At 44.9% G+C, this 27,602-nt stretch overlaps 2 protein-coding genes across 2 annotated transcripts in view; one reads left to right on the top strand and one right to left on the bottom strand.

The window, feature by feature from the left end:
- Nucleotides 1–27,602, bottom strand: part of CARD10 (caspase recruitment domain family member 10) — a 288,602-nt gene that overhangs the window by 147,424 nt on the left and 113,576 nt on the right. The window contains exons 3-5 of the mRNA XM_086963072.1: nt 25,181–25,318; nt 15,886–16,211; nt 10,280–10,468 (exon numbers count right to left, since the gene is read on the bottom strand). Of these exons, the coding sequence (XP_086819198.1) occupies nt 10,280–10,468; nt 15,886–16,211; nt 25,181–25,318 (653 nt within the window). The remainder of the gene's footprint in view (nt 1–10,279; nt 10,469–15,885; nt 16,212–25,180; nt 25,319–27,602) is intronic.
- On the top strand, nt 1,608–7,998 carry LOC147748556 (uncharacterized). Its single transcript, XM_086951312.1, has 2 exons — nt 1,608–3,019; nt 7,935–7,998. Exons 1-2 carry the CDS (start codon nt 1,608–1,610, stop codon nt 7,996–7,998), a joined length of 1,476 nt encoding a protein of 491 aa, XP_086807438.1.

Raw genomic sequence — 27,602 nt, 5'->3', positions numbered from 1 at the left:
CCAAAAGAAGCCCACCTCCCCTTCCCCCCATGGCGGATGCCGGAGTAGCGTCGACACCCCCTGCCAATAGGGGGGCAGAGCGGGATACAAACCCCCCAATGGAAAGGGGGCCTCCCTGGAGGCGAAGGCGAGTCGGGGCATATAACCACTGCTCCCCAGGCAAGCTCCTATCTTCACGGAGTGGGGGAAGCAGCAACAACGGCGGAGCCCAATCTTGTCAATCTTGTAAGAGCCCAATCTTGTACCTGGGATGATCCAGCCATGAAGAATACAGGAGGCGAAGCTCTGGCCATGCTGCATCAAGGAAGAATACGTCCAGGTAGCCCGGTGCTCCCCGAGGGAGGCTGAGTCGGACGCCGGAATCCAACGCGGAGAACTCCCGAAGCGGGGGAGCACAAGCAAGCACAAGTTGCGTGGAAGCAGGACCAGGCCCCCAAAAGAGCACACGCATGTCCGGCACCTACAGCCTGACCGGCGGTGCCATGGAAGAGTAAGCGGGGCCAGGCCCGAGGGGGCAGTATGTCAGAAGACCAAGGAAGTGGCAACGAAAGGTGGGCCACAATCGGTGGAACTGGGGCGGGGAAGCTGAGAACCATCGACCAGCCGAGGGCGAGGAAGTTAGCGGGGAGTGGCGGGCCTTTCGACCCCCAAATGAGCACACGCATGTCCCGCGCCTGCAGCCAGAACGGCGTGCCATAGACGAAGGATTAGAGGGAAGTTTCCCTGCCATCACGCAGGACAAATCCGACTGGGCAGGTCACACACCATGCAGGGGTCGGAGTGTGCAAAGTTGTCCCAGAATCCTTGTGGTCAGCACAGGGCGAGGTATGCAATGGCACGAAACTGGGACCCCCCCCCCCCCAGCAGGGACAACAGAGACTCCTGAAAGTAACGCGGGAAACAAGGGGGAATCTCTTCAGGGCTCAACGTGCAGCCATAGATTAGGAGGTTAGAAAACCTGGGGCTAGCCTCGGGGCATCGGGATACAGTTCACCTGCTCCCCCGCCGGTGTATGGCGACACTCCGGACCCCAGCTATTACCTAACCTGCCCGAAAAACCTTCCCGCCCTGAAAAACAAGGGCTGTGCTATTTTCGTTAGTTTTACAAATTTGGCATAATACTGCCATCATGTGGCTATTTAGAGTATCATGGCTGATACTTCAGCTCATTCGATCTTAGTCCACATTCTATAGACCCGCGTCAAGGCCCGGCTAAGAATATTTCTAAGGAGCCATCGGTCGATAAACCACAATCAGCCGTGACATCGAAACCGAAACCGACAGACGCTAAATCGAAACCGAAACTGCTCAAGACAGTCCTCGGATCGACGATTTCGGATTCATCGGATCCAATAAAATTGAAAAGTGTCATCGACCCTTCGGGGTCACAAGGGGGTGTCGGCCCGAAGATCGGGGCGCCGAAGCCCGTAACTAAGGTCAAGCACGTCGCACTGACGCCGTCGAAATCGACGCCAAAGGATGGCGACACTAACAAAGGACTCAAGGCTCAGAAGACTATCGATCCGAAGCTAACAGCCTCCAAGCCACTGGTGGTCAAGGCCTTCGAGTCGAAGACCGAAATCGGCTCCAAAAAACATGTCAAGCCGATGCAGAAGAGCATGCCTGCTGCGCACCAAGAGATCGAGTCGACGCAAGGCCACAAACAAGCTGCTGATCAGACAAAGTCGGTCGAGTCGAAGACGGCGCCACCCTCGAAAAAGGTCAGCCCGTCTCCAACGCTTACGCCACCAATAAAGTATGGACTGCCTCCGACAGCACGCCCCAAGGCGTTCGAGCCAAGACAAAGCACCGACACAACCAAAAAGATGTCGGTAGTCTCAACAAATCAGCCCATAGAAGAGGACATTGTGTTCCAAGCTCCCTCCTATGATAATCAGTCGAAACTCTTCATTGACTCGGACTCTGGCAGACTCACTGTTTATAAAAGGAAGATCATTCCAGAACATCCTATTGAGTCATACAAAATCCCACTCAAAAAGAAAAGGGACTCTGCCACCTCACCTGTTCTTTTTGAGCCTGTAGAGTCCTATGGACAGGAATATACCTGCTCTCCCACACATACCACTGAGGATGTGGGGGAAGGATACAATGAGGATAAATTTAATTATCCTATTTACACTGATCAAGATGAGTCTCAACCCTGGACTGACCCTGTTGACCCGGGTGAGCCACACACCATGCCTGACACTCAGTCCTATGCAGTCAAGACCTCACCTACGGAAGATACGGCTGCGTTTAACGCATTGATTGAAAGGGCAGCCAATAATCATGATGTCGAAATGCATGCTGACCCAGTAGAGGAAGACTTTTTGTTTGACACTTTCTCAACCTCAGAAAGATCAGTAAAGACATTGCCTATGCTAAAGGGTGTCCTTAAACACGCTGGTGACATTTTCAAAGAGACCACGAGGGCAAGAATTGAACGGAAATACCGGCCTGCGCCTGTAGACCCTACATATATCAAGGGCCAGCTCCCATTGGACTCCGCAGTATTGGCTAATGCTCGTAAGAGAGCTAACTCTCAAACAAGTGGTGATGCTCCTCCTCCGGACAAAGAATCCAAAATCTTGGAAGCTTCTGGCAAACGAGTAGCGGCTCAAGCGGCGAATATTTGGAGAATCTCAAATACACAGGCCCTATTAGCCAGATACGATAGGGCTCATTACGACACGTTAGAGCAGCTACTACAACACCTGCCTGATGCTTATAAGGAGGGAGCAGAAATTCTAATACAGGAGGGGAAGCTGATTTCAAATGCATCCATTAAATGTGCGCTAGATGCAGCAGACACAGCAGCTAGGGCCATCAACACAAGTGTGATGCTCAGAAGGCATGCCTGGCTATGCATCTCTGGTTTCAAGCCAGAGATCCAAACAACTTTACTCAATCAGCCGGTTAACCCTGACTTTCTATTTGGTCCTGCTGTAGACACGACCCTAGAGAAAATTAAGAAAGACACTGAGACAGCCAAATCCATAGGGGCTCTGCAGTCACAACAGTTCAGGGGCGGTTCCTTTCGTCGCTCCAGTAACAGGGGAGCCTCTAGAGGTCAAGCATCACAGCAAGCCCAATATAACAAAGGAGGAACACAGACCACCTATAACAAAAACAATAGGGGTGGATACTGTGGGAACAGCACCAAAGGCAGAGGACGAGGAAATAATAACGCCAGATCCTCCGCCACCAATAAACAGTGACGTCTTGTCACTGCCCCCAGACCACATAACACCGGTCGGGGGAAGACTTCAGCAGTTCATGCCAGTCTAGGAAGGCATTATCACAGACAGGTGGGTGAGACAACTTATCCAATACGGCTATTGTTTAGAACTAACCTCCACTCCACCCAACATACCCCCAAGACACCGTCCTATGTCCGCAGAGCACATGCACTTATTGCAGCAAGAAGTCATCTGCATGCTGCAAAAAGGGGCCATAGAATTCGTGCCTCTAGAACAACAGGGTACAGGGGTGTACTCACTGTACTTCTTAATCCCAAAGAAGAACGGCTCTCTCAGGTCTATACTGGACCTCAGACACCTGAACCAATACATCTTGTCAGAACATTTTCACATGCTCACTTTGCAACAAGTTCTACCATTGCTCAGTCAGGGAGATTTCCTAGCAACCCTAGACCTGAAGGACGCATATTTCCACATTCCTATTCACCCAGGACACAGGAAATATCTCAGGTTCACCATAAACAACCAGCATTACCAGTTCAAGGTCCTGCCTTTCGGGGTCACTACAGCCCCCAGAGTGTTTACCAAGTGCTTGGCGACAGTAGCTGCGCACCTTCGTAGACAACACATCCATGTCTATCCTTATCTGGACGACTGGCTGATCCAAGCAAAGTCAGCCCAGCAATGTGCCAGCCACATGTCTCGCACAATTCACCTCCTACACAGTCTAGGATTTTCACTAAATTACCCAAAATCTCATCTTCAACCCGCACATGTACAACAGTACCTAGGAGCGACAATAAACACTCTGGCAGCAACAGCACAGCCAAACTCAGCGAGAATCAACAGCATGCAATTGCTGATTCAGAAATTCAGACCCCAACACTCACTCTTAGCGCAAGTATTTATGCAGCTGATAGGCTTGATGGCCTCCTGCATCTTCATAGTCCCTCACACGAGGCTACACATGCGTCCGCTTCAAGAGTACTTAGCACGACAGTGGAACCAGGCTCAAGGACATCTAAAAGACCTAGTGTTGGTGACCGATCGTGCATACAACTCTCTGCATTGGTGGAACACACAAAACCTTTGCAGGGGACGACCGTTCCAAGAGCCTGTACCACAGATAGTGCTCACGACGGACGCATCTCTCCAGGGCTGGGGAGCGCATGTCCTCCATTATACAGTGCAGGGACTATGAACGACGCAGCAGCAGAAGATGCACATCAACCTGCTGGAACTGATGGCAATCTTCATGGCGATGAAGGCGTTCAAATTGCATTTGTGCAACAAAGTCGTGCTGATCCGGACGGACAACATGACTGCCATGTATTACATCCAGAAGCAGGGAGGGACACACTCTCCACAATTGTCACACCTAGCCCAGAGCATGTGGAAGTGGGCCATTCAAAGAAACATGTTCCTCATGGCGGAACACCTCCCAGGCAAGGACAACCAGATGGCGGACCTGCTCAGCAGGCACAGCCATCAGATGCACGAGTGGGAGATACATCCCTTGGTGCTACAACCGTATTTCCAGCAGTGGGGTCATCCAGAGATAGACCTATTCGCCACAAAAGAAAATGCAAAATGCCAAACCTTCGCCGCCAGGTTCCCACACCCGCAGTCTCAGGGCAATGCGATATGGATGAACTGGTCAGGCAGATTTGCGTACGCTTTTCCTCCAGCACCACTCATACCGCTGGTGGCGCGCAAACTGCGACAGCACTCTATGACACTCATCGTAGTTGCTCCAACGTGGGCGAGGCAGGCTTGGTACACCACGTTCCTAGAACTTTCATTGGTGCCTCACCAACAACTGCGACTCATACCCAGTCTCCTCACTCAGAGCCATGGAGACATTCAGCACCCAGATCCGCAACAGTTGAGCCTTGCAATATGGCTCCTGAGGTCATAGAGTTTGGCTACCTAAACCTGCCCCCTGACTGTATGAACATTATCAAGGAGGCAAGAAGACCTACAACCAGGGCATGCTATGCGGCAAAATGGAAGCGGTTTGTCATTTATTGTTCCAATAATGACATAAATCCGCTAGATGCATCAACGCAAAACAATATATGTTATTTGTTGCATCTACACAGATGCAATCTGGCATATAGTTCAATCAGGATACATTTAGTTGCAATGGCAGCTTATCTTCAAAACAGACAGCACCTTTCCCTTTTCAGAGTGCCAGCCATTAAAGCTTTTATGGAGGGACTCAAAAGAGTGATTCCTCCCAGACACCCGCCTTCACCTGTCTGGAATCTAAACATAGTTCTCACCAGACTGATGGGACCACCTTTTGAACCTCTTCACTCTTGTGAGATACAGTTTCTTACATGGAAGGTGGCCTTTCTGGTAGCGATCACATCGCTAAGGAGAGTTAGTGAGCTTCAAGCCCTAACTATTCAGGAGCCTTTCATACAGATTCATGCTAATAGGGTAGTGCTGCGTACCAACCCTAAATTTATGCCTAAGGTGGTGTCACAGTTCCATATTAACTAAACGATAGAACTGCCAGTATTCTTCCCAAATCCCGATTCAGTGGCAGACCGAGCACTGCACACACTAGATGTTAAAAGAACTCTCCTGTACTACATAGACAGGACAAAAGATTTCAGGAAAACTAAGCAAATGTTTGTTGCTTTCTCTCCACAGCACAAAGGCAACCCCATTTCCAAATCAGGGATAGCAAGATGGATTGTTAAGTGCATACAGATCTGTTATCAAAAAGCTAAACGCACATTAACAGTTCCCCCAAGAGCGCATTCCACACGCAAGTTAGGGGCATCTATGGCTTTCCTAGGTAACATTCCTCTAGAGGATATATGTAGAGCAGCCACATGGACCACCATACATACATTTACCAAACACTACTGCGTAGATGTACACTCCAAACAGCAAGCTGCTGTAGGACAGGCTGTTCTCAGAACTTTTGCAGACTGCTGCACCGCTAAGGAGGAAACTGCTATTTATTCTATGCACAGATATGAATTCAGCAGCCCACATGCCTCGAACTGAATATTCTACTTACCAGTATGCATCTGTTCTTGGCATGTAGGGCTGCTGACATTCATATCGCCCGCCCTCCTCCCCGGTGCCTGTCGCAGCTGTAGCACTCAGAATTATTCTCAAGCATGGTCATCACTTACTGTATCATACTCCATCTCTGCCACAATGGCGAAAAACAATCTGAGGATGGAGAGGAAGCCCATGCGCACTGTAGTCCAGGGGAGGAGCCACCTATCTCGTGATACTTCGAAGACTCTTCCAGGACAACAATGTGCAATCATCGGGACCCAACACTAGGCGGCGATCTATGCACAGATATTAATGTCAGCAGCCCTACATGCCAAGAACAGATGCATACTGGTAAGTAGCATATTCCTTACGCGCCAGCAATTGGCTGTGGTTAGAACGGAGACCGCGCGGACATATTTTATGTCCCTGAGTAGAAAAACAAGTAGCGTACACGCCAGGGACTGTGAGGTCAGATGCAGCTGAGAGCAGGTCTCGCCGGCAGGCGGTCAGGGTTAAAAAAGCGAGCGCCTTTCACACGGATGTCGTGCAACACTCAGTAAATACTCACAAAGGCCAAATACAGGGATTTCTTCTGGTGAGGAGCGCACGCTACATGTTTTCCATGCGTATAGGGCCAGCACAGCTTGCACTTATGGTTTAAAGTATATAGGCTCAAATCTCTCAGAAGGAAAAAACAAACGTTGGTAGTTCGGCCATCCTTGTGCATATAGTTATATAGGCCCTGCAAAGACTATTATTTATCCTGTGAGTCTGGGCAAATTACTTAATCTCCCTGTGCCTAACCAAAAAAAAATGTGGGTCCTCGAGTAACTGAACTGGTGCGAGGGAAAGCACTCTGATACCCGATTCGGGTCAAGTTCGCGCCAAAATATGCAACAACAAAAAAAATGGCAACTCCTCTGCATAGCACTAAAAGGACCTACCACAAAAGCGACCTATGCATCATGACCTGTGAGGTGACATTGGGTTCCCATGTCTAGGGACTGCAATATGTTTATGGCTATCGGCCAGCACTCAAGGCCGTGTCTGTCCCATCAGTGGGGGATCTGGGGGGCCCATACTGCAGAGGTCATTTTTAATACCCAGCAGAGGCGGTGATTGTCTGTGAGTGAGGTGATAGTCTGCCCCACACAAGCCTGTGATTTAGTTAAGAAAGAAGTGTCAGAGCCCATAGTTTAGGGCACAACCCCGCCCCCCGGGCGATTGAAGTTCGGAAGGCAGGATACCAAGGCTGCAGAGGCTGGATTCGACCCAAGGCCATGCCAGAGTGGCGGGAGGCTGTGCGCAAAGCGTTGAAAAATGCGTTAGGCATAGGAAGCGCTAGTCAAGCAGAATTACAAGGCGAGGGAATTGGGCGCCACGAGTTCAAACACAATCCTAGACTATAAAGGCACTTTTCCGCACAGCTCGGAACTGGAGTGTTGCGAAGGATTAAGCAAGGAAAGGTAGCCCGTAGGCACACTCGAGCTTTAAAAAAAAAAAGAGCATTGGGGCGGGAACAGAATTATGTTTCACTTACTCATGATGGCGCACAGCCACTATTATCCTGACTCCTTCTTGCGGAACCTTCCTCTCCTTACTCTCACCTGGGACTCCCTCCCACATATTTCAGAGACGTATGCATTGCGTAAGTTCTTTGGCATTGAAATTACTCCCATTTAGATTTGAGTCTCTCCCAATCGTTAACAGATTGCAGTTTATAACCAACAAACCGATGGATGCTCTGCCTAATGACGGGAACAGGGCGGGCTAAGCCAGCACAGGGCAGAGTGCTGTAGCAAAACCCAGGTGTCCCGCCGAGGCCGGGCAGAGCGGTGACCGACTAGGGCAGCAATCACATTACATAGGGCCCCTGTGATGGCCTTTCTGAATAGGCCTGGGCTACTACTGACAGCTGCCGGCAGCCCTCAGAGACTTGCGGGTAGACACGGCATGGCACCCGGATGTGTTGATCATCCACCTAAGGGGTAATGATTTAGCGAGGCTCGGGATAAAAGCACTCCTACACGATATACAGAGAGACCTCACAGTCACAGCAAGGGTGGTCGGGAAGACCTCACTGGTCTGGTCAGAGCTGATTAGTAGGCACGAATGGCGCTGGGCAGACTCCTAAAAAGCAGTTGAAGTCCCGTAAGAAACTGCACCTCACAGTGAGCACATTCTGCAGAACGAAGGGTCTGGTGACTGGCAGGCACGGGCTCATCCACAGGGGTCGCCTGGAATTCTATGCCAAAGAGGAAGTGCACCTGCCAAAGGTAGCCAGGGGTGTGTTTGGAGCAGCCTTTGGGGCACCATGGGGTCAGCAAGTGGCAAGTGACAGAGTATAGGGCGTAGTTGGGGGAGAGCCACAGGGAGACGGAAGCCTCCCAGATGGCATGGCGAAGAACTACGCTGATATCGGTTGGTTCGGAGGCACACCGGAGGGCGGTGTGCCACAATAGGTCCACTCACCTTCAGATGCCGCACTGCTGGGTGAGTTGGCCTAAGGACAGGAGTGTAGGACCACACACTCTGGGATGCCTCACGGCTGGGTAACTTGTCCTACCGAATGGGGGGGGGTAGCAAACGGAGACGGCACTCGCAGCCCACCCCCCACCGGACGGCAGGGCACAACAAAGTCGGACAAGGTAGCGAGATGGCCTAACTCTGGGACAGAAGCTACTCCCTTCCTGAGCAAATGGGGAGCAAAAATCCAACCTACCAAAGAAAACAACCCAGAAGGGCCAAAAGACAATACCAAGGAAGTTTGTGATGACATAGCATGATGCAAAGTATGTTCATGTTTCCTTGTATGCCTAATAAACTGCAACCAACAAATGACCACCACAAGACAAACGTGTGCGTTGACTTGTTTCTTGTCATGATAAGGAATACAGTATGGGGGCATATACGACATACAGGAGGGAGTGGGGCAGAGTGTGGGGTTATTGCAGAGGCTGCTCCCGGAGGAAGCTCGAGAGCCGGCGCCATAACCAGCGCCGTGCCCCCCGGACAAACTAGTGGGGGGGACGTTTGGCGCGAAAAGGACAAAGGGCCATAATAAGCCCCCCTCTCCTTCCTCCGCGGAGGCTGCGGAGTAGCGCCGACACCCCCCAGCCAATAGGGGGGCTGGGTGGGATACAAACCCCCCAATGGAAGGGGGGGCCTCCCTGGAGGCAAAGGCGGGTCGGGCATATAACCACTGCTCCCCCAGGCAAGCTCCTATCTTCACGGAGCGGGGGGAGTAGCAACAATAGCGGAGCCCAATCTTGTCCCTCCCACCCACACCTAAGGAACAGCAATGTCGCAGGGCTGAGGAAGAGGCCAGGAGTGGCGGAAAACTACGCTGATATCGGTTGGTACGGAGGCACACGGAGGGCGGTGTGCCAGAATAGGTCCACTCACCTTCAGATGCCGCACGCATGGGTGAGTTGGCCTAAGGACAGGTGTGTAGGACCACCCACTCTGGGATGCCTCACGATTGGGTAACTTGGCCTATCGAATGGGGGGTGTAGCAAACGGAGACGGTGCTCGCAGCCCAGCCCCCGCCGGACGGCAGAGCACAACAAAGTCAGACAAGGTAGCGAGATGGCCTAACTCCGGGACAGAAGCTACTCCCTTCCCGCGCAAACGGGGCGCAAAAATCCAGCCTACCAAAGAAAACGACCCAGAAGAGCCAAGAGACAATACCAAGGAAGTTTGTGATGACATAGCATGATGCAAAGTATATACATGTTTCCTTCTATTCCTTATAAACTGCGGCCAACAAATGACCACCACAAGACAAGCGTGTGAGTTGGCTTGTTTCTTGTCATAAGGAATACCGTATGGAGGCATATACGACATACAGGAGGGAGTGGGGCAGAGTGCGGGGGTTATGACATTTGCAATCATGCAAAAAATGACACCGTTGTGATTTAATTTGGAGACTGCCGCCAAATCTTTTGAGAATATTTATTTCTATTTTGAATATTTATCTAGTACCCCGTGATGTGCTTGCATTCCCACCTATGCCTCGATTATCACTCTTCCCAGTCCCCCCATTACCCCAGTACCTGGAGAGCTTTCTGCACCTCCTGCAGTGAAGACTTGAGACGCTCATTCTCTGCTTGCAAGCTGCTGACTGCCTCTCGGTCTAAGCTCCGACTCTTTTCCTCCAGGTCGTTTTGCAACTTCATAGATCGCTTCCTTGCAAAAGAGCACTCTTCCTCCAAGCTACTCATCCTGCACTTTAGCTGGTCCACCTATGCAGCCAATGGAAGTAGAAAAAGGGAAGAAAAGAAGTCGTTAGGTGGAGCAAAACATGTTATTAAAATGGAGGCAAATCTTAATCAGGAGGTAAAGCATATGAAAGTCTTCATAAAAATGAATGAAGTGAAAAAACAAAATCCTATTTTTTTGTTCAAGTGAATTAAGTCTCAGTAAAGCAAAAAGCTCCATCTAGAGAATAATCAAGAATGATGCAGTGAAGACCGAAACACATCAGCGAATCAGAAAGTGGTCTGCATCTGAAAAAAGAAAAGTCAGACTTCGCAACATAGATTTGACTACGTGTGTGTGTGTGTGTACAAACATATACACTGTCATCTTTCTATAGTTACTCTTAAACTATGGAGAATGTTGGGGACAATTTAAATAGAAAATAACAATGCTGCATGTGGGAAATACTGCAAAGACCTTGATGTAGACAGAGTTATAAAAGAGACACGATACCAGTATCTTACAGATCATATGCAGGGGTATAATAAAGTAGGCATGCCATTTGTTGGCTCGCTCACATTTTCTTCCTTCACTTAAGGGGCTGTTCTTAAAATAATTCTTGGCGCATGAGAGTGCACAATGCTGCTTATCCACCAGTCAGGGAGGGTCAGGAATCTTGACATCTACTTTCATAAATGAGTTGCGGCAGTCACTCAATTACACTTTCTTCCTGGTACGGTCCCACTGCTTAATGTGTTCCATTGTTTACATGTGGTGGGCACTGGCACTCAGTTTTAAGGGTCAGGACTTATTTTTCACAATCGGGCTTTGATCTAGCAAGGGCTCAGACATGAATGTAAAAATATATGCAAAGGTAAAACAAAGAGAAATAGAGTTTAGGGTGGCAGAAGAAATAGGCATGAGGTGAAATCAAGACTAGGCAGCCTACGCATTTGCTGAAACCCAGCATTCGGCCGCCCCGGAGGTGGGCTCGCAAGAGATACTTATGGCCTTCGTATTAATTTTTGCAACAAGTGACTTCAAGGGCCCCTGCGACAGATAAACAAAGAATGTGCAAAACCTAAAGTTTTGCAAAGTTGATAATCTTCACACTTCACCCTTGGCAAAGATTGGGACTTTTGTCATTTTAGCATACTTTCAATTTATGATTTTTTTGAAAACGTATTTTCTTCTTAAATTGAGCTTTAAAAGAAAAACTATGTTGCCGTTACTTTATTCCAGAAAAATCATTAAAGACACTTTGAAAAAACTTCATATGTTTAGAGGAAGAAAATCTTCACAATTTTTTATACTGCAGTGGCGGCTCCTCCGCTAAGTGGGAGGAGTGTCACTCCACTGTTCTGTGAGCATTTAAAAAAGGAAAAATAAAATGATAATAACACAATGTTATTATCATTTTATTTTTCCTTTCCTTCTTAGGTGCGGGGCGAGGCTGGGCAGGCCAAAGCAAGGGCCAGGGGGAAAAGTGGTGAGCACACTCTAAGTGCACATGATGGTTTGGCCAGCCGTCTTGAGCCGGCCAAGCAGTCCTGCACACTTAGCATGTTCTCAACCAGCTATATTGCACAGCCTGGGTGGAGAACATGCACTGGCTCATAGTCCCCGTCTGCGCACCAAATCACGGCCCTCAGATCAATCACGACGCTGCTGGCATGCTGGTGACAGCACCAGTGTGATTGGCCTGGGGAGTCTGTGTGCTTTCTGTTTCCTTAGTGTCGATGACCGAAAAGGACCAGGAAGCGGTGGCCTGCCTGCAGGTAAGTGGATTTTTTTTCCCACCGCAACCCCCGTTAAGCAGCAGCCACCACTGATATATTTTAGTACCAAATAGCAAGCTTGTTGTGCATCATTCATAAAATGTGAAAACTGCCAACAAATGACAACAGCTTAACAGTGCAAAGTTAAGGAATATCTAAAATTGGATCCAAATTAATTGCAAATTGTGAACATCCTGTTGACCTTCTCCAATGACCTCTCATTCCACCCCCTGGTTGTCACACAAAGCCCATGAGGGGATTTAATTCTGCCAAGTCATTAATAGGTTTATGAATCTGATTCATAAAGTTTTTTTCTGTATGTGTGGCTTACTCCAGGAAATTCCGGGCTTGGGGCTAGTTGTACGAAGCATTGTCAAATGGCCTGAGTCGTGGAATCGGACCACTTGTGACTGCAGAACTGCTTACTGGGATGTACAAAGCCGAAAAAATTGTGATTCCGTAACTTGTTACGGACTCGCAATTTGGGTTTTGCAATTCGGTATTTGGAAGGGGATTGTTGAGGGCATTCCTTCCCAATACCGAATTGAATTGGTATGTACGAATGTTTTGCAACCGAAATGCAGTCGCAAAACATTTACAATTTGTTGCCACTCGAGAAATTGGTGGCAACCGATTCGCAAAGGGGAAGGGGTCCCTTAGCCCTTCCCCTTTGATAATGGTTAGCAAAATATTTTTAAAAAGCAGTCCGTGATCCTACGGACTACTGTCTACTTTAAAAAAAAGAAACTTCAAAGTTTAATTTATTTCTTTTTACACACATCGCACTTTCCTTTCAGGAAAACAGTATGCGTTTAAAAAAAAATGCTTTATGTAAAAGCAATCACAGACATGGTGGTGGTGGTCTCCTGGCCCCAACATGCCACCATAACTCATGGCAGCGAATCATTGAGGGTCACAAATTGCGACCTACCTCATTAATATGTACGTCTATTTGTGACCCACTATAACTCTCTAATGAAACTCAAAAGAGTTTCATACATAAGGAATAGTGATTTCGTAATTGTGATTCGCAAAATATCGCAATTACGTACGAAATCGCTAATTTGATCTTTGTATATCTAGCCATTTGTCATGCCTTAAGCCTGGCCTACGTCACACCGACTTACAGGAGGGGTATTGTGAGAAGCATCACAAGCTTACGCATATTTGGCCAATCACTATTTCCTAACTTTACACTGCAAATAATTCCCTTTCTTGCTGCAAAAGGCAAACATTTGGAATTGTGAGTCATGAAACTTTTGTAGATTTTAAATTCTATTTTTGTAGTTCATTAGGCAAAAATGTGTTAATTAGCTACTACTCTCTTCATATGACGCTAGGCTTTTCTTCAGTTAACCAAATAGGCAAAATGTATGTTTATAAACAATACTCACATCCACATATTCTTTGTTGGTCACTTATTAAGCTCACACTACTAAGTGACTGATGTCTAGTGGTGGCCCTCAGGAGGAGACACAAAGAGCTGAGGTGGTGTTGTAGTAAATATCAGGGTAAATAAATGGTGAGTGAAATCAGGGCTTGACAATGAGTCTTCTGTAAAGAATTTCTCTGTCTTTCATTGTCCCATGTCCTAAAAGACACATTTTACAGAGCAAGGATCTTAGAATGCCAATTATGGATGGGTGTTGTTGGTGTTCTGCCAATACCCCTGATTTATTGATGGCTAGGGATTCTATTAATAGTAATGATGATAAAAGTTCTAAAAATGTGAGTACTATAAATTGATGATTAAAGATGGACAGCAATTGTAACTCCATAAATTTCTGGAGAAAGGGATAAATCAGAGCAGAATGAATGATTAGAATTTCCTCAACATTTGAACAATACATCGCAGAGTAAAATACTGGGGAAATCTCCATTTTTATTACTTCCACCATAATTCAGAGGGTCTCATTCAACTCCAAGCAATCCCCCAAATGTATTAATACTAAGAACACCAATGCTATTAACAATAAGAATATGAATATTACTAATAATATTAATAAGAATTAGAACAGGAGTACTAGTAAATAGAATACTAAGAAGATGAATGAGAATATTACTAAGAATATGTAAAATGCTAAAAATACAAATAAGAATATTACTAATATTAACATTTAGAATAACACTATACGAATATCACTAGGAATAAGAATATTATTACATGAAGAAAACAAAAATAGGAATAATACTAAGAATCATGTTATGAATACTAATTAGAATATTCTTAAGAATATGCATAACATTAAGAATATTAACAATAATATAACAGGAACTAAGAAATGCTAAGAAATATGACCAATACTAAATCAGTCTTTTATGTAATTGTTGACAACAGATATTGGAGTGTATCACAAGTTGTTGGCGATTGTTATTAGAAAAATGTATGAAGCCTCTTTATATTGTTCCCTTATGTTTATGAGTCTATAATATTATTGTAATCTTTTCAATACAGATCTAGCTTTGCAGAGCAGATTGAAAGGAAACTGGTAGGCGCATACCGTAACAGCTTGTAATTCCTGGCTCAGGGTAAGTGCAAGCTCATATAAATTCACCTTACATTTTTCCACTTTTCAGACTACAAGCTTGTGGATGGTTGGGTGTAAATTAGGTCTGAGAGAAATTTTAATTACGCTGGCAAAATGGATGTAATTTCAGGAATTTCGAGTTACGTATATGATGGAAAATTTCCAAAAGTATGTCATTATGCCACATCACATAATTACTCGCTGTTTCCGATAAAAACATGAAATGTGCCGTTTATGCTTAAAAAATGTCTACAACGTATTTCACTCTAAAACTTTCAAAAAAAGTGCTAAATGCCAGATTAGCATTATGTGTAATTACGCATGATTTCACATTATTTTTCAGAAAATTTTCAAATTCATGCAAAAAAAATTATGCAAATATTTACACCTCTGGCATACATTTGCGCAACAACTCCTGCAGATGTGATATCTTGAGACCATCAAACTTCAAAGGCTCTGTATCCAAGTGTCAATCTGCTGATAATTGTTTTCCTAAAGTTGACAGGCTCGTAACACTGTGCTAATCTTCTGAGCCCTCCGCCCCAATCCTCAGGTTTAATATGTCCTGCAGACCTCTCCTTACCTCCTCATCCACTCATTCCTTGCGGTCTACTGCTTTGTGTTTTAGGGGGAATTCTCTGAGCCCCTTTCCCAAGTTCTCATATGTAGAGCATCAATCCCCTTTAGGTGAGAGGCTATATACACTAGTCTGTGCCTCCTCACTCGTCTTCTGATTCTATGGCCCTTTAGGTTGGGGCCTCTCCCTACCCCTGCATCAGTGGTTAATTTGTTAAAAAATAATTGTTGGGGTTTCTTGTCGCGAAGCTGCTTGCACAAGCCCATTTCTCCTTTTAGAGCCGTCTAAAACAAAATCAACTACTAACAATAAAAGCGGGGAGAGGGTGTGGCCTAGTGGCCAGAGCTGCCGACTTTGGCGCTAGGGAACCATGTTCGAGTCTTGACATCGGCTCAACATCCTGTGATTCTGGGCAAATCACTTAATCTCTACGTAAATGAATGTGTCCTTAACTGGTGCTCATGAAAAGCACCAAAGTTGATGATTAAGTGCCCTGCTGAGCAACGAAAGCCTCCGGTTCAAATTAAGCACTGCAGCACATCATACAGTTAGCCATGTGCAGTGTAAACAGTCAGTACCTGGAGCTGAAGGTCTCTACTGCGTAGCTGGGCCAAGTTCTTCTCCTCAGAAAGCTGGGCATAGCGCAGAGCCAGGGTGTAGTTTTCATCTTTCAGGCGCTGCAACTCCATCAGGTCGCGGTCCCTCTCAGCCATGAAGACGGAGTGACGCTGATGGGAAACCTGCAGCTCCTCCACCTGCCGCTCGAGGGCGGCCTTCTCCTCCTGGAGTGCCTGACACTGAGCCGTCAGCTGCTGTTCCCGTACCAGCCGCTGTCTGCGCTGGGAGCGCTGCATCCGGAGCTCAGTCATTAGGAACTGGGTGAGGCCCTCTGGGCCCTCTTCATCTGCCAGGGGAAGAAAACGAAGATGTCAACTTTAAGGTGAAGGTATGAAAGTCTGTGTGCAAAACACCTGGGCCCACCAGCCACATAGCCAAGAGGCTCTCTAGCCCTGAACACAGGGCTACCAGGTGGCTACATGTCACTGGAACTCAACTTTTACAGTTCAGGGGTTTCCTTTAACCAATCATTGATATCAGTTTGTCCTAACTGAACAGAAACAAGACAACAAATCACAGAGCACACTGATTGGTTACATTAAAGTACAGGACTGGAAATTTGGTGACCCGACCTCAAACAATACAGTGACGTCATCCAGCTATGTAGGTGAATGAATGTATAAGAGAATTATCCCTATACTATCTCCATTCTGAGCCTTCCAGCCCTAGAGGTGTTCAAGTTTTAATTCTTCTGCCATGGCTTTTGTTCTTGTGCACAGGTTTTTTGGCCTAGTAATTCACGGTACTTTTTAGGGCAGGACCAGGAATGATTTACATATTGTTGGTCTATGACGTTAATGGGCACTGAGCAAAAGGGTGATGGACTAAAATGCCTCCCAATGTTTTACCAGTGGCTGTGGTTTTAATCCAAGCACTCATACCTATATAGCTATATCACATCTAGCTGAGCCACAGAGTAATGGAGTAAGGGAGTCACGTCTGCCCATGGCCTCGTCCTATGTGCATGCCTGCTAGAATCCCCACTAGCTATGAGGTCAACTAAAACCAAAATTCAAGAAAACCTGACAAAAGAGCTTTTTGGCTGAAACTCGATTGGTCCTAATTACTTGAGCTGGTTTTTTTTTCCCCCAGTTCCAATGATTACGAAGCCATAATACACTCTTTTCGCATTAACACTTTCGCCCCTCCTTTTAGGCGAACTGGGGTAATAGCAATGTGGAAACTAGTTAATGGTAATTATCTGTCAAACGGTACGCAAGGGGCAGAGATTAGTTGGGAGAATGACATTGCTGTAGGGTTTTGACGGATTCGTACTACGATTACACCCCAACCAGTCTTGGACTGAGACAGCAAGTCCATTTCTCATATTCCATTTTTCCCTGTCCACGGTGCTGACGGACTAAGCCATGGTTGAGATGAGGAACAAAAAAAAATAAAAAAAATTCACATTTTCTTGTGTGAGATGGGCCAGGCAGTTTACAGGGAGGAAGCCTCATGCTTGTACCGAGTCAGGGTTACGGATAAAAGTGGTGGGGTCACCTACAACAAGTAATCAGGAAGAGTGTGCACACATGTATAACAGACATATATATATATCACTGAAAAAAATAAAGGTTAATGTGACGTTATAATTAAGTATGTTATTAAACTTTAGTTTTTTATCTTATTTAACACCCAACTATAACGTCACTTTAAACGTAATTTTTTTCCAGTGAATTTCAGGTTGTTTTTTATAACATAAAGTTAGATCTTTTTACCCTACTTAACTATAACGTCAGTTTAACCTTTCTTTTTTTTCAGTACATTTCAGTTTTTTTTATCATGTATAGTCAACTCCATTGCTGCTCAGGGCCACAGGCTGTGCACAGTAGGAGGTTGGCTGCTGGGCCAGGCACTTCACCCAACCCTTGCAGGTAGCAACCCCGCCCCCCCCCACCCCACTGTGACCAGCCAAAGGCCGTGTGGAGCAGGTGGTTTTCGCAGGTACCGCTGTGCTCATGCGTACTGGCAGTCAAGCGTCACCCCTATTGTATCACTGTACCTGTGTGAGCTTCCTCAGGAAAGCTTATATGGTACAGCAGTACCATGGTGGTGAAGCTTGAACAACAACTCCTGCTGGAGTATTGCGGTAGCTGTGGCACAAATTAGTTTTTTGTTTTTACATTTTGGCCCGTGCTGCCAGCCAATAAGATCGCTTGGTACTGTAGGACCGGGTCTTTGTTCTGGGGTACCATAATGGCCGATGGGATTTACAGCTTTCTTGACCAGTGAGAGGGCCTTATATTTTTCATTTTCAATATCGTGGGACTCTCGCAGGACCAACCATCAAAATATACCTAACTTTTTACCTCTGGACTTGAGTTTTACTAAGAAAAAACTAATGGAGTTAATAAAAGTGGCACACACATCAAAGGTCGCAGGCCCGAATGGAATTCCCATGGATATAATAAAAGCTGATCCTAATTCTTGGACAAAACTTCTAAATAGACATGTTTTCATGTATTTTGTAATCACGACAAATCACACTATCCTGGAAAGGAGCTTCATCCCAACCAATCTACAAAAAAGGTTGAAAGGACGACCCAAAAAAGTACTGCCTACTTACCCTCCTGGATTGGAGAGAAATGTTTTGCAAGCGTTTACTTTCTCATTTGCAAGACTGGGAATTTGGTAGTACATTTACTTCCATTAACCAAACTGGCTTTAGACCAGGCTGTTCCGTATGTGATAATATTACTGCCTTTAAACTGTTAATACCAAAGACGTTAAAAAGGCATTTATCACTGTGTATGCTTTATTGATTATTCTCAGTCCTTTGACAAAGTTAATCGAAACAAACTATGGGTCCAGTTAACAAACTTGGGCATCAACCAAACTCTACTGAACTTCTTCATGGCTCTCTATTATAACACTTGGTTGGAAATAAAACTTACAGGAGGAGCATTAGTTCCAGGGCCGGACTGGGAACTGAAACCGGCCCTGGCATACTGCTCGGCTGAATTTTACGAAAAAATCTCATCGGTATTACATCCAATATTCCAGCGCCTAGAGGGCATTGACAAAGCACTTAAGGAACTATTAGCTAGTAGGTTGCTGCCGCCAATGTCAAAAGAATGACGTTTTTGTTACCAAGGTCGAAGATGCATCAAAAACACCTTATACTTCTGCCACTGATGCAGCAGATAAGTCATTGGACCCTAAAATATGCTCTCATCCCTTCTGAGGATCCGCCGTCCTAGCAGTTTTCCCGGGATTTGGGATTTCCCAATTTAGCCCCAAGAAGGGAGGGCGGGCACACCCTATACAAGATTAGACATGCCGCCACCAGCTTGCCCCTATGTGATTATCTTGGCTAACACCCCTGAGCTAAAAAGCACCCAAAAGGAAATAACTGACCAATTAATCCTCAAAGCTCGCCATTGGATTTACAAGCACACACAAGGGTGGTCGGAAGCCCTCACTGATATACTAATGGCGAGAAGGGTGGGCTGGGTGGCAATCTGAGAAAAAATATTCAGGGGGGACTGTGTCATATTAAGCCGCGCCCGCAAGTCACCATTTAGGGCCAGAAATCTCGTAAGCCTACTATCCAAGCCCCAACACCGGCATCTCAGATGTTTGTACTGCCATTAGGCTTTTTCTGCAAACCAGTAATGCAACGTCCTATGGCAAGAGGGCCCAAAAATTATGTTAGTCTCTCACACTCATTGGTTCATTAGCCCCATATGAGGCAAGGATTTAACCCTGTACCAACTAGCAACCAATTGCCGTACTGGCAGATTTGGGAGCCTGCGATTGACAGAGATCTAAGGGGGCTATTTCCCACACAGCAAGTAGCAGTGCCACAGATGGGCTGGAGCACCTTACGCAGGGGCGGCTCTAGGCTCATGGCGGCCCTGGGCAGGGAGCATAGGTAGGGGCCCCCGGAAGAGGGGGTCCTGGCGGGGCTGAGCGCTGCGGCCAGTGAAGAGGGGGGGGGGGGGGGGGGGGGGGGTCAGGGTGTTTTGTAGTGGAACAGAGCCGGAGGCCGCCAAATCCCAGCCAGGGGCCGCCACGCAAATATGCATCCATACTCAGAGGATTATTACATTAAGGATATATAATGTCGTGGTGGCCCCTGGGGTTTGGTGGCCCTGTGCAGGTGCACAGCTTGCACATGCCTAAGGCCGCCCCTGCCTCACGCAACCTACCGTGGATATGGACTAGATTTGGTTATCGTATGGAACATAGCAGGGCTTGGCCTAAAATTGACTGTTCATGAGTGGAATACGTATATAACTACTTTCAACCTAATCTGTCTACAAGAGACATGAGAAATAGGCCCCATCTATTTAGATGGCTATCACACGTTCCACACACCTGCCATCCTGTCAAAGTCAGGCCATGCGAGGGGTGGCCTCTTGACACTGGTGAAGAATGCTCTCAGGTTGGAAGACTTGTCCTCCCACAATGAATCTCCATATTATAATCTATTGCACTTTAAAGGCCCAGGGAGCAATACAATACTTTTACTAAATTATCATAATAACAACTTTGGGCGAGAGATATCAAAGGTCGCAGACTTACTTGAAGGGAAAATGAATGCATTCTTTAATTACAGCATGAAGACACCTAGGGGGCATATTACCAAGCAATAGCGATAATTATCGCTATGCATGGTTAGCGGGTTCAATAGTATCGCTGAGCACCGAGGATTTTTACAGCTGAGATACCTTGATATTATCAAGGTTTATCTCAAAAGCGGTAAAAATCCTGCGAAATGCATGAATATCGCTGAAAAATCAGCGATATTCATGCATTCTCGTGACAATGCTCTTAGCCATGTTATCCACCTTCCATTGGATAACATGGCTAAGAACTGCTTTTGGCAGGCGTTAGCTTTTGGAGATATTCGCGCTTAGCGCGAATATTTCCAAAAGTAGATAATAGGAGCTAGCGATGTTAGCGACTGTTTCCAGTCGCTAACATCTTGGCACGCCCACTTTGCATGTCATTAGCTATAATTATCGCTGATATGCAAAGTGGGCCCCAAGATGACCACTATCTCCTTAAAGCTGTCGCTAACTGGTGTTAGTGACAGCTAGGTAATAGAGCGATAAAATTATCGCCGCTTTAGCGGGAAAAATTCCTGCTAAAGTATAGATAAGGCCCTTGGTAATATGATGCCCCCTAGTGTTATATGGATGGGTGATTTTTAACTCACACAGCTGTAGTTTTTCTAATAAACCGACATGTGGAGTAACCAATGAGGAAGGAGAAGCTATCCCCCATTTCATCTACAACCTCGATGGTGACTCTCTTAACAGACTCCTTATCATAAAAGATTTAGAAATAATGATTCCCACTTCTGCAAGCACAGGCTTGCTACAAAAAACCTTTGGCTCTAATGCCAATGGCTCAACCATTGATTTTTTTTGTAGCATCAGCATCACTTAAAAGGTCCATTGCTGACACTAAAATTATTTTTTTCTAGATTTAGTGACCACTTTGATATATCCCGTAAATTGTTCTGGGAAGGGATCAATGTCCAGCAGATAAACCATATAAAACGCCTTGTAACAAGGAAAAATGGGATCGTATTAAAGTGGGGAAAAATTAATAAGGAGGAAATTGTCCCTCGGTCATAGCTAATAGATATAATAAAATCATGTGCTGTCTTGAAACAAATAACGATCCAACTAAAGTTATGACTGCCTTTGAGTCAATTCTGCTCGAGGTAAATTATCATTTAACAAAAAGAGGCTCCGCCCCAAATCAAACTGGCCAGAGGTGGTTCAACCAAAACTGCACAAGATCACTATCAAATGTACATAATGCCCTTAGGAGTGATCCAATAGATATGGTTCAGGTCAAGCTTGCCGATCAGAAGTACAAAGAAGCAAGGAAGGCCAGTCTAAAAACACTGAAGGAGGAGGCCTGGGAACAACTCCACCAGGCGTCCATTAGAAACAATTCTAGGGATTTCAGATTGGTACCCCTTTCCTGAAACCATCTACAAATCCAAAACTAGATAGACATGTGGATGAAGAATCATGGGTGGTCGACTTCACAAAAATGTGGGTATCCACCCACGAAAGATGTTATGTTGATTGCTATCCTTGCTCTCACTTTTAAGCTCCATGAGATTAGAGAAGCCCTTTCCCAGTGTTCTAGTAACAAGGCCCCTGGTCTGAACTGAACAGTGATAGATTTTTTTACTGAGCTTCCGGACCTCTGGGGCCTAGTTTTGACTAATGTTTTTAATGTGATAGCCAACATAGGCCAGCTGGAGTCATGGTCAAAATCTGTTATGATACCAATCTTTAAAAAGGGCGATAAATCGGAGCCAAAACATGACAGGCCCATTTCACTCTTGGATATTATGGACAAACTGATGGGTAGAGTTCTATTGAACAGATTCGAGGAATGGGCCTCTACTAACAAAGTTAGGATTCTGACCCAATACGGTTTCAAGAAGGGTAAAGGCACACTGGACCAGTCCCTCAATCTAAGCTTGCTTTTAGCAAAATATACACAAGGTAAACTCTACATGGCTTTATGCACCTATCCACAGCATTTGATTGTGTTGTGCATCACCATTTGTGGGGGATTATGAGGGAGATGGGTTTGACGAAGCACTTATCTCTTTCATCAGACAGCTATATACTCGAGCTGCGGCCTGTGCCCGTTATGGTAAGCAGGGAGAGTGTCCCAGATGGTTCCCTATTAATAGGGGGTTCGTCAAGGGTGTGTTCTAACCCCTTTTCTTTTCTCAGTTTACACTAATGGAGTTTAAGCTCCCTTGCTAGAATCAACCCCGGATGTTCATTCGATGAATAAGGTTGGCATACCAATACGTCTTTGTGGCGATGATGCGGTCCTACTTCCATGCACTGGTCTGGCACTCCAGAAGCTTTTATAGAGATATGTGAAATATGCAAAAAATTAGATTTACAAACTAACAAGGCTAAATCTTTTTTTTGTGAGTGGACACAAGAGAAAGAAAGTATGATATTTTTATACAGCAGGGCAGAAAGTGTCTCAGAAGGAAACCTTCTCTTATTTAGGGGTGACATTTGACAGAATGATAACGTGGTGACTAACAGAGGCTTAATGTTGGAAAAGTGTAATATCGCCCTATACTCCTTTATCAAAAAGGAAAGTTATGGTAAAAAAACTAGAGGTTGTTAAAAAAGTATACTTGGCCAAGTCTACCTCAGTATAGCTACCCATGGTGCCGGCATATGCATACTAATCGGGCAGCTATTCAAACAATATAAGATTCTTCCTGGAAAAAAATGGTGAGTCTTCCCATAAGCTGCTCAAATTATAATTGCCATCTTGAGTTGAATGTCCCCTATATATCAGAACAGATATGTTTGGCACCAATTCTCCTATGGCACTTCATTTGGAGAAGGGAATTCGTTAATCTCACTCAACAATTTATTCCAGATTGTCTTTCACTGGAACATGTGCAGGGGATTCCTTTAATCGTGTACGTTAAAAATACCTTAATCGCTTCGGGTTTAGAAACTATTTTTGAAACACCAAGTAATTGCTTGAGCATTTCAAAAAAAGCTATTAAAATTTGCATTTAAATCTCATAGCTGAAAAAAGGCAAAACAATAATAGTCCCAAACATACGGTGCGTGCCTACTTTGAGTGTCTGATCACTAATGAGGGACAACCTACATATCTGTCAATGGTGACTAATCCACGCCATAGATCTATTTTAATTAGGTTCTGGTTAAATCTTACACCTTCTATGTTGGGCTACCCATCAGGTATCTTTTCTATACAAGCCTTACCGTCTTGCCTTTGTGATGGGGTATCCCCTCAATCTGATTTACATATAATTTTTTCTGTAGGTTTTATTTGGAACATCGCAAAAGGTTCTTATTGCCAATCACGCACAAATATAAATGTAGACAATGTCCCCCGGCAATGTTCTTCTTGCGATTGCTCTCTGATCACCTTGTCTGCTATTGTGTTGCGTTCTTTTTATGCCTTTCTTTTAAGACCAGGAAATTGCACACTTGATCAAAATGAACTATAACTTCCTTTAACTGTGTTTAATGATTGTTTAAATTGAATATTTTAAATTTTAACTCAGAAAATCGATGAATTATATATATTTGAACATTTCATGATCTGTATGAAAATGGATCAAATAAAGTGATTTCTGAGTCTGAAATGACTTGCGGGTTAACTGTGACAAGACTATAGTCATGTGTTTTGGTAGCAGAAGAAGTTCTTTGAGACTGACGCTTGACAACAAACCCCTAGAAGAAGTCGTTTTCTATAATTACCTGGGTGTAAAAATTGATACAAACCCTACCTGTGGGGATCAACTAACTAACAAGTGTATATTCGTGGTTGGTTGTGTACAAGTGAAATCTGAGTCAAACTATAACGTCCTTGTAATGTTTGTTTTTTTCAGTGAAAAAATAAATAAATATATATATATATATTTCGGAGTTTTCAATTGTTTGACACGGAGAGAGACTGTCCCTTCAAAAAAGAAAAAGCAGTGATGCGGCCTGTGTTTTTTGTTCTCCACTTTTCAGCCATGCTGCACATTACCCGCTGCTGTACAACATGGCTAAAAACAAAAATTAACAAAGTCAATTGATCTTGCATGGGTGAGACCTATTGGCTTTGAGCAACATTGCTGTACCCAAGCGAGGAGGACAGTGTAGGGCCTTAGATATTATTTCATTCCAAATGAATATTAACCTTATTGCCATGTACTCATGCATTTACCTTGTCAAGTGCTTTATTGCGTATTGAACAGAATAATGAACCTATATAAAATAAATGTCTTTTTGTCTACCTAGTTCGGTCATTCTTTGTCCAGGAACACTCTTCATGTGGTCATGTCAAGCACAGCATTCAATTTCACAGTTATTAAGCTGCATCATTATTTAAATAGGCCATGCGTCTTGTGTAGTTTTTTTGAAAAGATACAATTCTCTGGCCACACCCTTTTTAGTCTTCCCATATTTTTAACCCAATTAATATAGTGGTAGACAATGTCTTGAGCATGATGGTGAGAGAGATCAGTATCTGTGTCCCCTTTCCTTGAGCCTATCCAGTCCCAGAGGAGACAGGTTCTGTATTCAAATACAAATCCATATAAGAGGGACAAATTGTGCTTAGAAACATGCATATTGCACAGATGAGTCAACCACTCACATCAAGATAAATAAGAAATCATAAGCTTTGTTGTGGCTATACCAGTGTGAACGGGGCATTACTGTCCCTTATTCCAGCCTGTCCTCCCCCAATCTTCTTTCCACCCCCTTTCATACTTACCCAAGATCATAGAGCACCGCTGAACTGGCTTCCGGCCAGTAAGGCGACTGAACTGTTCGGGGTAGTAAAACTCGAGCGACTCCAGGAGGGATATGTAGCCCCGCTTACCGCGTGACCGGAGAATGTCCATCAAACGCCCTGCATAATTGGGTGAGTGAAAACGAGGGTGGAAAAAGACAAAGAAAATATGATAAATGGGGAAATAGCAGATTTTGTGAATTTAGAACAAATTAGGTAATGTGTGTTGTATCTGTGGGATATGTTATTGGAATGTTGACCGTGTGATTGTGTAGGCATGCGGGCTGCAGAGCCTTGTGTATGAAAATGGGATGTGAGGAACGGTTTAGAAGAATTTGTAGTGGGCGGCATTCTGGTGAGAGATGGTGCAACAGCACTGGTGGGGATGTAAGAACAGGTGCTCTAGGAGTGATTATTTAAGACAACCTATTCTAAGACAACCATTGCTCAACCAATCATACTCTCCTGGTTCCTCCCAATTCTCTGTGCACCACTTCAAGGATTCGCCTGTGAATCTCCTCTCCTCTTTAAAGACCACGCTCAGAGCACAGCTCCTCCTACAAGGGTGCTACACCGGCTAACCATTCCTGACCCCAACTCCTCAAACCAACATGTCTCCCCACTAAAATGACCGCTAAATAATTTCTTGGAATAAATTGTCCGGCTATTGTCATCTCTTTCCAAAGACCTTCTCTAATTATTTATTCACCTAATCTGACACTACCCTATGTAATATTGTTTTCATTGCTATGAAGTGGTTCTTGCAGAAACGCATCTGCTGTTTAAATACATACAGATAGCAGATGATTCTGGGGGACACGCAGCCTGCTATGCTCTAATTAAATTCAAACCCCAGCAGCAAAGTGGAGAGCACACTTATGTTGCTACTCAACTGCAGGCCATGAAGGAGCAAGGGGAAGGACTGCAAATGGCATCAGGAATGGCAAAGAGTCAGGAGAGGAAGGTGAGCTCCTGAGGCCCACTCCTGCTGGGCTAGTCAACCTCCTAGCTTACCACCAACCTCAGGTATGGACCTCCTGGCCCACCTTTTCAATCATTTATTCATCTGATACTGAATACCCGCCCGCTTACTGTTTTGTCCCATCACCTGAGCAACGTGACTCTGTAAACTGCAGTCACTGGAAGGGCGGAGTGGGGAGCAAGAGGAGGACCTATTAAATGTGATTATTGAAGAGAGAAAGAATCTTACTGGGCACTTCCCAGGAGCTTTTAAATGCCCCCTGGCACCTCTTGAGCAGTTAGTATTACTTCTCCACAATCTGGAAAGATCATCTGATAGTATCCTACTTAGCCTGGGGGCACAGAGGGACTTCTATAAACAGTGCAAGTCCGTTTGACCCTTTTTTGATCTTTGTGCAATAAAGAATGAAGAATACAGTATTTACACCATGGCAAATGTTGTTCTTTCTATGATGGGCAGCCAGTCAGGTCAGCAAAGACCCTCACTTCCACCCCCACAGATAGCAGTCCAACATATCGAGAGATGCTCGCCTGTCTTGTGAGGATCCATTCGTCGAAAGTGTATATCTAACATGTGGGAAGAGGCACTTTCTGCAAAGCAGAACGCTAAGCAGGCTACCATGTTGCTGCGATGGTCACAGCATTCAATTTTGCTTTTCAGGGGGTTTGTTTCTTGATGGGCTAAAGTTCTCTCACAGTGTGTTTGGGCCACTAAATGCTTTCCCCTCCTTGGGTCTGAAATGCAGCAAATGTTTTCTCGCCAGGACCCAGACAAGGAGATATGCATCTGGAGTACCGTCATAAATAGGGGGAAGCTTTCGATGCATGAAAGGTGGCAAGCCTTTAACTGGCAGGTTAAGTGGTGTCTTTGATTGCCTAGCAACTCTACCGGCGATCAATCAGTGGTCCCTCCCCACCCACCTTAAAAGAAGCAGGGGAAACTGTGAGTCTAATGCAGTGGAAAAATTGTTGATTTACGACAGTTTACTCATCATAGCATACTATGATAGGTAAACGCAGACCGATATCACTATTTCGGTTCACTGACACATCGATGTTAAAAATATAGCCAACAAAAATATCAACTCCTATACATAAACAGGTAAGTACAAAAATATTAACTAAAATATATAATTGTAAACAAAATAGATGTATAAAATATCGACTTTTATATAAATATAAAATAATACATATTAAATATAATGAATATTAAAATAATGGTAACAAAATAAAATTATTTGAATATACATTTTAATAAAAATATCAAATGAACTTAACTTAAAAAAGATTAACACACAAACATAATAATTTAGACATTTATATTTACTTTAAACCAATTAATAAACTATTATTTTTAATTTGTTAAAAGTATAAAATAGTATACAAAATAAAAACATATATTAATGATTTAAAATATAAAAAA

Source organism: Lissotriton vulgaris, chromosome 1_1, assembly GCF_964263255.1.
Source record: "Lissotriton vulgaris chromosome 1_1, aLisVul1.2, whole genome shotgun sequence".
Lineage (NCBI taxonomy): Eukaryota > Metazoa > Chordata > Amphibia > Caudata > Salamandridae > Lissotriton > Lissotriton vulgaris.
The sequence above is the reverse complement of the archived record's forward strand: the minus strand, read 5'-3'. Positions and strand labels throughout refer to the sequence as shown.

Bases quoted from the DNA above. Each gene is read 5' to 3' on its own strand.
- LOC147748556 (XM_086951312.1), top strand. From the start codon at position 1,608: ATGCAGAAGAGCATGCCTGCTGCGCACCAAGAGATCGAGTCGACGCAA. The intron at 3,020-7,934 runs GTTCAGGGGCGG...AATCGTTAACAG, and splicing joins GGGGCTCTGCAGTCACAACA to ATTGCAGTTTATAACCAACA.